Raw genomic sequence first — 16,256 nt, 5'->3', positions numbered from 1 at the left:
GCAAGAAGTCCGGTATAGGGATGGATCAACCAGAAAGACTGCTGGGAGGGATTGTTTTTACAAGTTGTTTAGGCAGGGTACAACAGACGGATATGGTGGTGTGGGTGTGTTGGTTGGGGAGAAATGGGTGAAGTATGTCATGAATGTTATGTAAGTGACAGGATAATAGTAATGAAAATTTTATTTGGTGGGAAAATGGTTGCATTTATATCGGCATATGCTCCACAGGCAGGCTTGGATGAGGTAGAAAAGGATAGATTTTGGGATGACGTAATACAAACATTTATCGTTCTCCAAATAACATCTTTAAGCCTCTCGGGAACTGTAAGTTTTCAATAACTTTCTGGGACATGAACAAAGTGGATAACCCAGCTATATCTGCTTCTGCACACACACAAAGAAACACAATTCCACAGCCAAATTTGCCCATGGAAATTGGTTATATTGATATAAATTGCATACCACCATCTTTGCTGGTGTTTATACCTGTACTATATGGTAAGCTAATAAAAGCACACAAACTGATAAGTACAGAAATGCAATGAGAATAAACTTGTTCAAGAGTAAAAAAAAAAGCTTCAAATAAATTCCCAACATCTTAGTGCAAAATTTTGCCTTTGCTGTGCAAGAGCAAAGCATATGTCTAGACGCAGAATTTCAATAAGTTTCTCATGATATTTTCGGAATTTGGAGACAACCAGTAGTTTTCGAGTAAATTGCCAAAAAAAAAAAAAGTACAATTTATCTTTTTATATTCTTACTGAACCTGTAACTAACATATATGTATATTACGTATAGTACATATAAATAAATTATTTACACCCTCCCCTGCAACCCACCAAAGTTTGATGCACTTACTGTTAAAACTTCATTTTTGGTGAATATTTTTGTCCAAAGTGACGCAAACTGTGCCATCGGTCACTCTTCAGCCCAAAACTGATATGATGCAATTTGCGTCATTGTTCCCAAGAGGGTTAATACCAAATAACGGCCTTATACAGAATTTCAAATTACAGTATTCTATATGCACACTGTACACCCATGTGTATGCATTTGTGCACAGCTGTGCACATGCATGGATGCACATGCATTCACACACATACACAATCAATCAATTAATCAATCAAAAGTCCTAATCAGCAACAGTGAAAAAAAACCTGCATCCCATATAGGCCTAGTGAAATACACTGTAAAAAGTTAACATTTATTTGAACAAGGAAAACTTCTTAAACTAAATATATAAAGGCTATAAATGTTTCATTAAATTAATTTATTAAAAAACAAAATCCCTCCAATCACATTCATTAGTGCTGCATTTGTTGATAAGTTACAGTAACTTTCTTTACATTACAGTATGATATACATCCCTCCAATCACATTCATTAGTGCAGCATTTGTTGACAAGCTACAGTAACTTTCTTTACATTACAGTATGATGTACAACAAATCTTTTTGTATACATACTTGTTATAAACTTTTACAGTATCAACAAGTGTACAATCTGACACATAAACAAGAAAAAAAACTTAAGTTGTGCCTTCAGATTACTTTCTTCACTGACTTTTTTTTTTTTTTTTTTTAATAAACCTAGGTCAAGCTTATAGATCACTTTCTTCGCTAAAACCTGTAAACTGGCAAGAAGGATAATTTAAACTAGCGAAAGTCATAACCTCCAACCATCTCTCTCTGCCCAGAAGATGCTCATCAGAAAATACTGTAGCTCAGAATATGGGATACCTGTATATGAATATGGAAGCATGAGCCTGATAAGCTCTATGCTTGAAAACAGACCAAAAAGATAGATGGGTCCACAGTGTGAGTAAATATGGCAGAAAAATACCATTCCTTAGAATCCAGTGTTATTCCTTCTTTTCAACATAGGTGACGACTCCTCTCTCTATCATGTCAGGAATCTCCACTGCCAGCCACGGACCCAGCTGTTGCAACACAAACAGTGTTTAAAGAGCTAGACTTGTGATCATAAAGGGTAAGAGTAGTAGTTCATTTGATACTGATCAACACTACAGGATGTGGTAATTATTATTTACGAGGTCTTTAAGTTGAAGTGTGTGACTGGTTATGACTGTGTGGTGTGGTCACAATGCTGGGGGAATGAACGGTAAATGTATGAGTGTGTGGCCCATTTTCATTGGGTGTGCTGTTGATCCAGTCTCCTTCTATCACGCTTTTCTTTTTTATTGTTACTAATCAACACTAAAGGATGTGGTAATTTTAATTTAGGAAATCTATAAGTTGATGTTTGTGACTGGTCATAACTGTGTGGTGGAGTCACGATTCTGGGGGACTGAACTGTAAATGTATGAGTGTGTGGCCCATTTTCATTGGGTATGCTGTTCTGATCTCTCTCCATCATGTTTTTCTTTTTTCTTGCTTTCTGGATCCTGCTTGACCCAACCAGTGAGTGGGAAAAACAGGTAGGATGATGATGATGATGATGATGAGAATGAAGAGTATGGGACTGATTAGGTAAGTGTATGTAAGTGAGGCTGAGGGAGGAAGGGAAGACCAAGGATGAGGTGGAGGGATTGGGTGAAGAAGTTTATGAATGGAGGTGTGAGTTGGAGGAAGTCTGATGGTGGAGAACAGGGCAAGATGGAGGTGATTAGTTCATGGCCACCCCATCTGGCATTAGGGTGTCTGGCTAGACATAAACAGCTATATCAACCCTGACCATTTACTGCACATCCAAAATGCTTAATTATCATCAATGGTATATTATGTGAGTGTTCCTGCATTCAGTAAAACCTTTATGGCAAAAAAAAAATTTAAATGAATGTGTACTGCAAGAAATCACTCTACACAAGTACTGGATCATGGTCTCATTAGATCATCTTTGTCTAGGACATACACATACAATACCATACTTAAAAAAGAAAGAAAGAAAAAATACACAATAACATTAATAATCTTAAACATGAAAGAATGTACATTAAAAGTACAAGATTATATAATGTACTGCAAATACTGTATGAGCTATAAATGAACATACCCCAAGTGCCATGGCATGAGCAATTCCAAACTTGGGAACATTGCGTGCCCAGAGAGGTTTGAAGTGGTCAGTAAGACAAATGCGGCCACCACGATACATCTTCGCAGTTTTGCCATCAAGCTCTGGCAAAGCAATCTCTGGTGCTGTGGCTGGATACGTCACTGGAATCTGTGGGATTGGTTTAATGCTGGGATTAACTTACATAATAATCAAATTCTCCATAATTCTGAAATGCAGAAGATGCTAAAAATGCAATCAAATACATCAGAAGTCTTTGTGTTAACTAGAACTGGCAGAAGTGTTAGTATATTACACTGTTGCTGTAGATTTGCTTAACCCTGGTCTGTCTGGCCAATCTGACCCACCAAGTACATGTACACAACTGCTTCTATAGGGCCATCCTACAGGTTTAGTACAGTGAAGTACATACACCTCTGCAGGGAACTGGTGTTTTCTTGTGGTAGACACTGCCTTATCGGGATGGGCCAGGGTCATTCCCACAGCAAGGTTCTGGGGAATATGAGGAGGTTTGGCTCCCACGTGGATGCCACAGCTGCTTTGCTCCACCCAGGGTGCACAGCACCACTTAGTGCAGGCTCGTCATCAATGCCTAATCACACTGTAACAGAAGATATTGCATTACCTCAAAAGGTATACATTAGATATATTTTCAAGGTACAGTACACTCTCAATTATCCGCCATCACATTTCCAGCCCAATGCAATATCCGGCACAGTTAACTTAGCTCTATTATAGCAATATCCGACGATTTTCATGCAAAATACGGCACTGAAACGGGACTTAACCAACGATCCAATGCAATATCCTGCACTGAGGGGTCTCAACCAGCTTGTAAGCGGTTGCCAACCGGCACCAGGGGAAATCCCAAAACTTGGGAGCCAATGAAAATGCCCGTTATGCTCCAGCCATGCAGAATCCACCGTGGGCGTGGCTTATCTGGTGTGCCAAGAATACTGCTGCACTCTCACTTTCGTCTATGGATGTCGCAGAGTCAAGATGTGCCTGTACCCTCCCGCTCTCCTGACCATGTGGTTGCCAAACCCTGGCGCTTTGACTAAATTTGTGGTGTCCTGTGTTCAAGCTACTGTACTGTGTTGTATTGCAAAGCTAATGGCCTGTCAGTGCTCACGTTCTAGTGCTCTATTGTGATTGTTAAACTATCCATGCTGTATTGTGTACTGTTTACGAGTGTGAACCCCCAGTGCTGTTTCTACCCATTGATGCCAACACTTGGCGAGTATATACAATAGTACACTATGTACAGTAATGTATTACTGCATTGTATCATTACTGTATTGTTTTTATAAGCATATTTTTCATTTTTTACTCAAGGTAAAGTTTTGAGGACAGAGGGTCAAGATGGACAGAGTCACACTATCCAGCTCAAAGCAGAATGCTGCGCCGGATATGCAATATCCAACATTTCACTTTAACTGGCATAGGGCTTGGCTGAATCACAATGAATAAGTGAATTTTCTGTAATTCAATATAAGTGAGGGACAAGCAGTGTTTGCTATAATAAGATGTATCATTCTGTATCGTTTATAAAGGCTCCAACATGCTCGCATGCATTGGCCTCAGACACCTAATGGCAGATCTCCATGTTGCTCAATCACTGGCAACCTCCCTCTTTAGTCCCCTATCCCTGAAGTCGCACCCTATGACCTCATCCTAGGTCTTTTTTGGGTCTGCATATTGCAACCCCATCCCCGACATTCTCACTTTCTGCATCTAACTGTCATCCTCCATCCTCTACACATGCCCAAACCACCTCAATCTGCCTCTCCTCATCACAGCACCAATACACTCCAGTCCCACCAGTCCTTTCAACTCTTCAATTGTAAACCTAGCCCCCCCATGCCACACAATCAAGGATGAACTATGCATCCATCATTCCTGTTTGTTTGAGTCTATGAATATCCTCTTCCTTTACTGCCCAGGTCTCACTGCCATACAGCATTATACTCATAACACTTGCCACATATAAAGATCCCAGGGCAATGAGGTAGAGCCCTCTCAATGTCAGGAGAGGCAACAGCTCCCTCAACTTCCTCCAACCCTAGCCACAGCACATAATATGTCCCCCAAACAACAATACCTGGTACTCTGCCACACATTCAAAAGACTCACAAGCAAGATCAATCCTTTCATCTATCCATCCATCATCCAATTCTATGTCGCCCCATGAGAAGTGTAGGAACCCAGGGCTAGGCAAGTTGGTCCTGACATTTAAGATGAGAGTGACCAGCCTCACTCATCCCTGAGTGGCATTACATGAGCAATAAACCCCAACCATCTCTTGGATACAAACCTACACAGGCTCAATCTGACTGCAGTACCTTAATTAACCACTAATCACCAGGGGCCATAATTTGCTTATATGGTTACCACCTAGCATAGTAAATGGTTTCCTGGTGTACAGGAAACCATTTGGCTTCTCAATCAGTGTAGTCACCCATAGGCAGAAAGAAGAAGAAAGAATGAAGGAAAGAAAGAGAGAAAAGAGAGTGTAAAGTCACCCATAGGCAGAAGAAAGAGGAAAGAATGAAGGAATGAAAGACAGTGGAGGAAGGAAGGAAGAGAGGAAAGGGCAGCACTACATTAGGTGAATGGATTTTTAGCGCCCCAACCTACCACTAAAAATCGTTAATCTGTTTCACCTGACTTCTAAGAAAGAAAACAAGCACATTAAGTATGATCACTGGGAAATTAAGCCGATTACATTTCAGCAAATCATTAGACGGGAGACACCTGTAAAGAGGCTGAAAGGTTAACAAGTGGACTGGAAATGCGGTGTTAGAGTCCCAAATATATGTGTCTGAGACTCTGATGTGAAATTATTATAAGTTAAAAGTGCAGTGGAAATGGGACTGTAGAAGAATATACACATGGACTGCACTGACTGAAGTAGGTAAGTGGTAGCAAGATAAGTGAAAGCTATGAAATATGAAAGTTTCCTTGAAAGAATGTGCTTAAATGCTGAGGTAACATGATTACTACATCCTTAAGTTGATATGAAATTTTTAAAAGACCATTCTTGTCCCTTCTAGTTCCCTTTTCTAGCTGAACAAAACTTTCAAAAGCCAGAAGAAAACAAATTCATCACAGTAGAGGGATTCCTGCACTTTCTATAATTATAAATATTGTTAATAACAATGATTTGGTAGTAACAACATAAAACTGGAACACTGGCTTACATCAAACTCTACATCAAACTCATACTTGAGCATGTCTTGAATGTGCCAACACTTGCCAAACCAGCGGGTTCCCTCCTTGTTACTCTCCAGGCGGAACCAGTCATTGTCTGCCTCCTTGTTGTTCTGCACATACTGTAATTAAACACACAGTTTCTCAATACTGCATATTAAACAAGTGACATGTCAATTCACTGCTGCCAACACATCAGATACTGCACATCATGCACTACATAAAGTTTTTGTTCATTGATATGGTTCCAAACTATAGGTATGACAGTAAAAGATGTGAATAACTAAACTATGAAATAACATGAAAACATGTACTGTATCCCAAAATTCCAGATTTTCAGTCTTTTATTTCTATCTTATATTCCCCCCCCCTCTAGTAAGGACCTTAATCAATGCCTGGTACTCCTCCTTGAGCCGGGTTACCCATGCCTCCTTGTCCCTGGGGCCAGCCTTAGTGCGAAGGAGGGGGATGGAGCCCAAGGTCTTGCGTGTGGCTTCGTCCACCATCCCTGCTCTCTGGGGGTCATACAGACTAAGGTTCTGGGATGCAACAATATACTCGTAGAAAGAACAAAGAACATATTAAACTATTATGGTACTGGTAATGCATATAAACTCATCATCGTCATCATCATCATTACAGTATTATTATACAGTAGAACCTTGTTATCCACGGATTTTGCATCCGTGAATTTAAGTTTCCGCGGATCAAACTTATTTTAATACTTATTCTAAACAGCAAGCATCCGGTTGCTAGCGAGCTAGCCACGGGTAAACAAACTTGTCTACCGCCCACCCATACCTGCTCACAACTCGATCACAAGGGTGGTGGGGTTGAGTTTGGTGAGGTGACTGATAACCAAACCTAACTACAGTACCTACTGATTTAACCTAGCCTAACCTAACCTAACTTGGGCTCCAGCTGGGAAACTGGGAAGAGAAATTCACGACAGAGTACGATGAGTAAGTTTCTTCCATTAGGCTGGAAACAATCGTATGTACAGCTTAAGGAATATAATGATAATAAGGGAGAAAATCTTTCAGCATGAGAAGATAATTTACCACCCTCAAACAGAAAAATACAGAAGACAAACTAGAGGAATATGAAATGAATTGGTAAAGTCTTTAGGCTGTATGCTTTCCCAAAAAATTATGGGTTTTACAATTTTAGGAGACCAAATGGAACAAAAATGTTTGCTAATCAGAAAAAAATTACTCTTTCGACCCCTATGTTCTCGGAGGTTAGCATTCAATTCCACATTCTTCGTTCAGTATCGCTCTTCCCAATATATTTCGGACAGACTGAGCACAGTTATTTCAGCTCCTTAAAGTTTGTGTACATTTACTGCTCATTCTTTTGTTCTTTCTTATGTGTATGTGTGAGAGAGGACTGATACAAACAATAATGTATTCCATTATCTCTTTCATAGCTACCAGCCTTGAACAACACTTTACTGTACCGGTGTCAGTGATGTTGTGTTAGGGCGAGCTATAAAAAACTGCGAGCAAACTTCATCCTAGATGTTTTCGCCGATGTTTACCGGTACATGTTAATGTAACACGCATCCTAATTTTATCAATTCTCTCACGAATCATAGCAAATCACAGAATGGGTTTGGGGGGGGGGGGGAAGCCAGGTGTGCCAGACAAGTCTTTCCACATATGTAAGAAAAAGAAATTTATTTTAGAACTGAAAAAATGGTCCCGAGGCTGACCACGGGAGCACGCGAATTTCTGAACTCACGGCCATTGAGGGGGCTAAACATGCTGCTTTACATTAAGCAGTAAAAGCACCTTACCAAATCAGTTCTTCCTGATAGTCTGTTATATTTTTCTGATTATTTTTGGGTTGGTAAATAACGTTTCTTGTTAAATCTGTTTCCCCATTGTTTTTTGCTGTTCTGGTGTGACAACTCGTTTGTTTTGTTAACGTAATGGCGGAAAGGACTGTTCTAAGTGTTTAAACCCGGCCCATCCTAGCTTAATTGCACATAATAATTTAACTTAACCTCCAGTTGGGAAATTTGAAAACGAAATCCACCTTTCGGCATGTTCAGTTTCTTCACTGTGCTGGAAACAATCATAGGTACAGCTTATGGAAAGTGACGAAAATAACAGGGAAGAAAAAAACACCAGTCAGTTCGCTATTTACGTCGTCATTGCCCTTCTCGTGTTTACAACTCTACCGCATTTTCATTGTAGTGAAAAATGACTCCCAGTGAAAAATAACTCCCAAGAAACAAGGATAAAAGCAATCCTTCTAAGCCAAAGACAGAGCGTAAGGTGTTATCAATGGCAGAGAAAATAGAGATTTCAGATATGTTGAGAAATGGAATGTCGTTGGCTGAAGTCAGGTGCTTTTGTGGAAATAATATGCCATTTTGTGATGATGACTTGAGTATCCGCGGAATTTGCCTTCCGTGGGGGTCTCTGGAACCTAACCCCCGCGGATAACAAGGGTCTATTGTACTGATGTATGGTACCAACCATGGGACTGAGCTTAAAAATAATAATAATTAAAAAAAAAAAAATAAAAAATAATACTGGCATACCAGCAAAGAATATTGTATTCTACTCAGTACTAATCTATATAAAATTCTTGCTGCTGCTACATTCTCATCCAGGAACTACCTTACAGAAATTATCTAAAACATGGTTCTGTGATATTCTTAGTGCTGTCAGATAAAAAAAAAAGAGACTGCTGGATGAAACAGAATGAACTGTACATTTTACAATACTGTATAAATGGGTGGTGAGATACTTGAGGAAGATAGCTTTATGTATCTAGAAACGCTGCTGTTTAAATTACGTCTGAGACTAGTGAACTGGCACATTATTCTGAAAAGCAGAATGGTTAGTTTGGAGAATAGGACATCAAATGACCACACTTTCTGACACTTTTTTGCATGTGAAGTTTGGAGTGAATGGTAAGGGAAATTTAAAGTCAGTGATTAAAACCTAATAGACTTAACCTATGCATACTCATTAAGGATCCATGACTGATATAAAACTGCCATTGAACTATATCTGACCCTAATACAGCTCTGACTACTCTCTTTAAAAGCTGCTGAATGATCCTTTCAAAGCTTTCCATTTTTAGCACATAAAGGTCAACATTTTAGCAGATTTAGGTAGCATTTTGGTAAGTGTGGGTAGGTGATGAGGGTGGATGTTGTGGTTCCTGACTCATCTGTAAGTAAAAGTGGAGGACTGCAGCTAAACTTATCTTTTTCATACAGACCAATATCCTCCTCTTGTGTAATACATTAGGGAGGGAGCTGGAGGATGTTTGGTATAAAAGCTGGCACCAATATGAGATGAGATGGCATCCCTTTCCAGCACTTTACTTGGAGTAAATGAGGATACGGTACTGTGGCAAAACTGGGGTTTAGCTTTAATCAGAGGGCTGGGACTGAAACAACTGTTTTACAAGTGGACACCCAATTTAAGTTATGCAGTTTTCATTAATGTGGCCACTTCATGGTTCCAAAATGCCACATCAAAAAATACAATACTCTAACATAACAAAAACATGGTGAGGGTACTGTAACTGCACCCAGTGATTGCATCCCTTCTAAACAGCTGCAAACAAGGTGTAACTGGTTATGGTATTGCGCTACCCTGGACTAGCAGAGGTATGGGCTCCAATTTCACCAGTGGTTGCCTCAGATTTTTCAGCTCCTCTCCACTGATGCTCCTCTCAGTTACAACAGCATGTATGGTAATTCTTTACAAAACATGCACAGCAATTCCACCCACCGTATATTACAACAAACTCACGATCTCAAGGTAAGCAATTCTGATACATACTGGTATGCAACACAGACTGTTAACTGTTGAATTGTGACAGAAAAAGTAATTTGAAAAAGACAAAATATACCTATTTCTGGGTAGCTGAAAAAGTGGCCAGATGGTCCACGGCAGTGTTTAATGATGATCCCTCCGACTGGCTGCATTGTTTACCAGTCACCACCCACTGGACGCATCAATGTGGGCATACCCCGGTTTAATGATACAGTTGGTTAAGTAAAAACCCATTGCTAAGCGAGGTACTGTATCTCAGGGTAGATTTAACAGAAAATATAAGGATGCATTTTTGAGCCTAGGGTTTCTCCCCCAACCAAGTCCTAAACCCACCCAAATTAGTCCAAAAACAAGTTTCTAGCTAACCTAAACCCCCAAATAGCTTTAAAACAAGCTAAACTAAACCTAAAAGCAGTTTATAACTCACCTAAACCCAAAAATAAAACCTGAAAATCATCAATAAGAAGACTGGAAAAATCAAATGACAGTGTTTACCCCACATATGACTAAAACATATTAATCTGAGTCTAGGCTAAAAACGGTTTATAAATCAACCTAAATACAAAATTTAAGTCTAAAATATAATTAAAACTGGTAAAAAAAAAAAAAATCATCATACTGGGGTTTGGCCATCGTTCAGCAGGGTAGGATGGTATTTCTATCCCCATTGCAATGCCGGGGTATCGCATCTAGCGGTATCGTATCTCGGGGTCAGCCTGTATCCTGTGACAATGCTATGGGAAACTTAATGACTTAACCAAACCAAATCTAATCCAACCTCACCTGCATTTGATAGCCAGCATTCAAATTAAAAAATGCCCTTTACGAACATTAAATATGGCCAGCTACTGGTGGACGCTGGCAGAATATTTACGCATTCTAAATCCTCACTTTCAGAGGTATGTTTGTAAAAATGGCCAGTATTGTTGCAATAACAAGTAACATATGAAAGACTCGTTTCAATAGAAAATATGGAAAGGCCATGCCCGTTTGATAAAGTATTAATGTATATATTAGAAAAACAGCAAAATGAAGATGCACTGTACATACTGGATGACCAAAGATTCACAAGATGAAAGTTAAGGCAATCTATTTAAGTAATTTTCGAGCTGACAACTCACAATGTTACAAGCATAGTATGAGACCACTAACTTAGTTTTCAACATCTGGAATATATCCTTGAACAGTTTCTATAACTAGGCTATCTATCTATTGCTTGACGCCTTAATCCCTTATACTGGGTGGCCACAAACAAATTGCCTCCACGTCACCCTGTCCCCCACCATTCACTGCCCTACTCCCAATTCACCCCCCCTCTCTCATATACCTCTCCACTCCATCCCTCCATGTCATCCTAGGCCTTCGGCTCCCTCTCTCCCCCTCCACCTCATTCACATACACTCTCCTCATCAGTCTCTCACTCTCCATCCTCTCCACATGGCCAAACCACCTCACTGTGTTTCTCCTAATGCTTCCTATCACATCCACATCCACATCTATAACTGCCATGAAAAATTCTATCAGATATGCTCGTTGGATAATTTACCAGAAGCCACAACTGGAATTCAAATATTCTGAAGAGTTTTCAGTTTATATCTCATCATTAGTTAACACTTTTCTTCAGACACTTCCATCAAAAATGACCCCTGGGGTTATTTAATGACCTTCAGAGGGGATTAATGACCTCAAGGGGGGGAAGGGTCATGGACAAAGTGTCAGAAAATGGTGAGATACAAACGGAAAACACTTTAAACAACTTGAATTTTAGTTTGTGGCTTCTGCTAAACATTTCTGCTAGCCTATGACTAGCGCAAGCAGGGCTGTCTAGTGGTCTCGCGTATGTTCAGAAGATTTTCATCACAGTAACAATCTATAAATTTGCATTTTTGGACAGCCAAGGTTATTCTGACTTTATGTCTAGCCTAACCTAACCTAATTAAACTAACCTAACAGATCACACCAGATAACCTAACCTTGCCTAACCTAAGTTGCTTAAGTGAAGGGTGTGACTGTCCGAAACTGCAACGATACCCAATAAATGACACAACATGGTTGTCTGATAAACAATTAATGCCTAGATGTCTCCTCTAAGCACTAGTAAATTATACTTTATACCCACCAGCTGTCGTCACTTTCCCTCAGATTCAACACATGAAAAGGTCGATATGTAATCTTGAGATTATTCTTATGTACAAATTTATGTCAGTACAAGATATACTACGTGCTGTCATATCAACAAGAACAGTGTAGACTTACCTCACCAGTATTATAGTGATCGTTTGTGATAATAAAGGCGTATATCTAAATAAAAGTTCTGGGCCTTTAACGAAGATGAGATAAAATGTTGCTTTGTTGACACCTGCGTTGTTGAACGTTCTTTTCTTTTCTTTTTTTTCTAGTGAACTATACATATTTTGTTTCAGGGATCATAGTAATTTGTTAATTTGTTACGCTATTAATACTGCATGTTAAGCAAACTGATTTATTACGGCGTGACGTAATGCGGAACGAATTAATGTCCCCCATACAAAAATATCATTTTCTGTTATTTAACATGTGGTTTCGTTTTCATTCGAAAATACAGTGATGCCATTACCGATCCTTCTTACCACTTCGCACTTACTTCGTTTTTCTATGTAGCCCTCAGACCTTTAGTAATACATAAAATTTTAATGCAGAGGTCACGGGAAGGTACTGAAACAAAACTCATTGCTTCTTCCCCTCATTTTTCATTATAAATCTAGTAACACATTCGGAAATATGGAAATTTATATAATCAATCAATACAAATTCAAGAAGAATGTAAGATCCTGCACACTTTTCCAGACAAGATGAAGGTTGGCAAAATAATCTCACATTAACTTGGAATTAGCTAATACCCAGAATGAGAAAAAATCAATAATGAAAATTAACTTGAAAGATAATTATTGTCTATATATGCCTCACTTTCATCAGAGTGCGAGATGCAAAGTTGCAGCCATCATGTGTTGTTTTTACTGCTTACTGTTTGTAAAGAGTCCCCCAAATCTTCAAAAGTTCACTCTTTATGTAGTCCATGAAGTTGACACGAAATACAAATAAAAAGTTAGCAAGCATCTGAGCACAAATTGTTAATATTATTGCTAATCCGATTCTATAAACGTGTGGAAACGTTGTGCGCAAGAGCAATAATTTGTGATGATGACGGACGAAGTGGCAACACTACCACCAGCAGGATCAGCTGTTCAGTTTACTCAGTGTGCCATATGTGCTTGGAGGGTGAGGTCATGCGTTTTGAGTTGTAATCCGTCATCTTTCAAGGCTCCATATTCCTCACCGGATTTCGTAAGAATTAAGGATTCTGTAAATGTGTGTGATCAGTGAAACCTAGATTTATGATACCGTGGAAGGAATGCAGTGAATAGTGTTTGAGAGTGTAAAGTTGAAACAGTCCCAGCCAGGGAAGTGACCCGAGTGTGTCTTTGTTGACGTCCACACAAGGAGATAAAGGTGAGTATTGCGGTCCTTGGTTTTCATATCCGTGACCTCTTGCACCACCCACACCAAGGGGAAGAATTCATCTCCATGCTGCACTTGGCTACGTTACTAAAGAGGAACAGTAAAAGTAGATACGAGGTGAAATGAGCGTGTTGTTGTTGCGCGTAGTATCTGACTGGTGGAGGTGGTGGTGTTGCAAAGCCTTTACCACCTTACCTTTACCTCTTAGCCTCCAGCCTGCCAACACGGCAGAGCTTCCAGGCCCAGACGGGCAGGATCGCCATGCCGGAGTTATAGCGCCAAGTTCTACGCTAAATGTAGGAGACTGATATCCAGCGAGATGAAGACGTAACGTAACGAAATGCATAATCATATTAACATTTTTGTAGACATGATTTTGCAAACTGCGCTCGTTACTATTTAGTTACCGTGTATAAATACATGAACTGTAGACAGCTGCAGAATGCAGAGTTAAATTCAGTTATTGTGAAATGTTTAATTCGAGTTTAAAAATAAACACAATTCTTTCCATTTCAGGTAGCATTACATTTTGACCTGCCTAATGGTTTCCAGTAAACCAGGAAACCATGAACAACGCTGGGTGGTAACCATATAACAATCCCATACTTGTTTCCTACGTGTCAACAAGTGGGTTGGCGGAGTATTAATGCCCCTTCCATTAAAACATGGTCAAATGGCCGGTAAATTTTTACAAGTGGACAATACACCCCCCAGGTAGTGGAATATATTTTTATGGCAGTTTTTGATGCGATTCGAATGTTTCTGACCTTCATTTTTGTCGGAAATGCCCCTCACCGAACACAATAAAACTAACCAAACCAAACCCAACATACCTAACCTATCTTAGGGGAGTAATAATCAATTTCCGAATGGGGTAATGGGGGTTATTTGTGATCCTTAGGGACTATACTATACGATAATGGTGCTAAAATTCCAAAACTGCATATTGTCCACTTGTAAAATAATACCGATGGACCCCTTACGGGATTATGGTGTCTGGCTGTAGACATATAAATGGACAGATGACTAATGAACATAGTCCCATAGCCTACGTGCATTCTGCAGTAGTTTATACTTCCTGTTCCAATCAATCAGAATAACGAGAACACAGAACTCAGCCTTTGTATAGTAGTCCATTGCATTAAGCCTACATATCCGTATGTTTTGCCACGTTGTTTCCGGTACCTTTGCATGTTTATTTCAGTTTTAATGATAGGCCTTTGGATTTTCGTTTAATTTTATAAATTGGCCACTCCACTGCAGGCGCGCGTTCTGGTTAGTTGCGGAAAGTTAAAGGCTCCTTGGTTGGATTGTGGATAGGAAATTTAGCAATGTTTAATGTTTATTGTTGCTAACATACCGTACCGTAGAATTATCGGTAGTTTTGTAGTCATTTTGAATCTGCACCTACATTCTGTTATCAGCTTCGAGTGTACTAGTGTTGTGATTATCAACCCTTCAGTCCAGTGACGTTATCTCTACATTCATACGATTTTACTTAAGAGAGACTTTTCGAACCAGGTCAGTTAAAATAGATTTATTAACTCTTTCTGCACGAACGTACTTTTCTAATTTGAATAAAATCTGTTGACGTTAGCGAGAATAAACTACAATCGACGGGGTTAGCCCTTGATTCCTCGAATGGTAAATATTTGGCATGTGTCACAACTGGAGTTCAAATAGTATGAAGGTGTTTTCCGTTTATGTCTAACCATTTTTTTTTTTTTAAATGACACTTCTGTCGCCGATTAACCCCTTTTACCCCCGTGAGGTCATTAATCCCCTCCTGGGATCATTAATAACCCCAGGGGCATTTGCGACAGAAGTGTCATAGAAGAAAAGTGTTACGGTACCGTATGTATCCGGACAACAATCAGCTGCTACCTTCCAAAGGCTTAAGGCTTTTCTCAGATGAGATCGAATAGGCTATAGTGCCACTCGTGCTCACCATCCATCGTGAGCGCTTCATGATGTCTGACCCCACCTTTATTTTGTTTTTCATTATCATTATTATTAAGGGTTAGAGATAGCATTCGTTATTCCCTTCAGTACAAGAGGCATTTCCTAAGCCGAATAAAATTGTCCGGAGATGGCAGTACCGATAATAAACTACCTGGATGCATAAATACGTCGTTGGATACTTGGTAGGCTATACGAGTACCGTAAACTGGGGTGAATTCGGACTCGGGGCGAATTCGGATATTATTGCAAAAAAAAGTTGTTTAAATTAATTAATAATTAATGAATAAACATATTAGAAATCTGTTTACTCCCAATTGTTTGTAATTCTTTACTCTACTTTCGTGTATAAAGATACTTAATATATCACGTGACACATACCAAATATATACTAAAAAGCAACCATATGTAAAAGGAATAAAATTTGTAACATTGGCAAACTTTCTTTGGCAGAAATGTTAATGAATAGATGAAGGAAAATCTTCGGTGGCCGGATGTACTTTCATGCATAGTGTGAAAGTGCAAAGTAAGTAATTGGCGTTATCTTCTCAATTAATCTCATAACTGGGCATTTAATGAAATTTTTAAAATTTTAATGCAAATTGGAGTCAGTTCGGACATGAGATGAATTCGGACAGGGGGAGTATGAACGAAAAAGTAACACTTTTTACAATGTACAATTGCTTATAATTTGCCAGATGTGGATACTGTGTGTAATTGGGTTCATATGTATCATTTACAGGTATACTCTTGAGCTT

General features: G+C 39.3%; 1 protein-coding gene and 1 long non-coding RNA gene across 2 annotated transcripts; one reads left to right on the top strand and one right to left on the bottom strand.

Moving 5' to 3' along the window:
• The first annotated feature begins 827 nt into the window (after positions 1-827).
• On the top strand, positions 828-1,577 carry LOC145400099 (uncharacterized). Its single transcript, XR_013897399.1, has 2 exons — positions 828-1,307; positions 1,387-1,577. It is a non-coding gene; the product is annotated as an uncharacterized LOC145400099 (long non-coding RNA).
• Ufc1 (Ubiquitin-fold modifier conjugating enzyme 1) lies at positions 1,256-12,203 on the bottom strand. The gene is made up of 5 exons (XM_080272607.1): positions 12,161-12,203; positions 6,622-6,753; positions 6,229-6,360; positions 3,011-3,178; positions 1,256-1,937 (listed from the first exon to the last, which is right to left on the bottom strand). The coding sequence occupies exons 2-5, from the start codon at positions 6,742-6,744 to the stop codon at positions 1,860-1,862; spliced, it is 501 nt and encodes a 166-aa protein (XP_080128733.1). The 5' UTR covers positions 6,745-6,753; positions 12,161-12,203; the 3' UTR covers positions 1,256-1,859.
• Positions 12,204-16,256: the final 4,053 nt, after the last annotated feature.

This window comes from Coenobita brevimanus, chromosome 51 (assembly GCF_032717465.1).
Source record: "Coenobita brevimanus isolate Jiangsu-jjx chromosome 51, ASM3271746v2, whole genome shotgun sequence".
NCBI lineage: Eukaryota > Metazoa > Arthropoda > Malacostraca > Decapoda > Coenobitidae > Coenobita > Coenobita brevimanus.
The sequence above is the reverse complement of the archived record's forward strand: the minus strand, read 5'-3'. Positions and strand labels throughout refer to the sequence as shown.

What these genes read in the sequence shown, in the direction of transcription:
- Ufc1 (XM_080272607.1), bottom strand. Translation starts at nt 6,744, where the DNA reads ATGGTGGACGAAGCCACACGCAAGACCTTGGGCTCCATCCCCCTCCTT. An exon ending in AGTACCAGGCATTGATTAAG is followed by an intron (nt 6,361 to 6,621) that starts GTCCTTACTAGA and finishes GTTTAATTACAG; the next exon opens with TATGTGCAGAACAACAAGGA. An exon ending in AGTTTGATGTAGAGTTTGAT is followed by an intron (nt 3,179 to 6,228) that starts GTAAGCCAGTGT and finishes CCAATCCCACAG; the next exon opens with ATTCCAGTGACGTATCCAGC.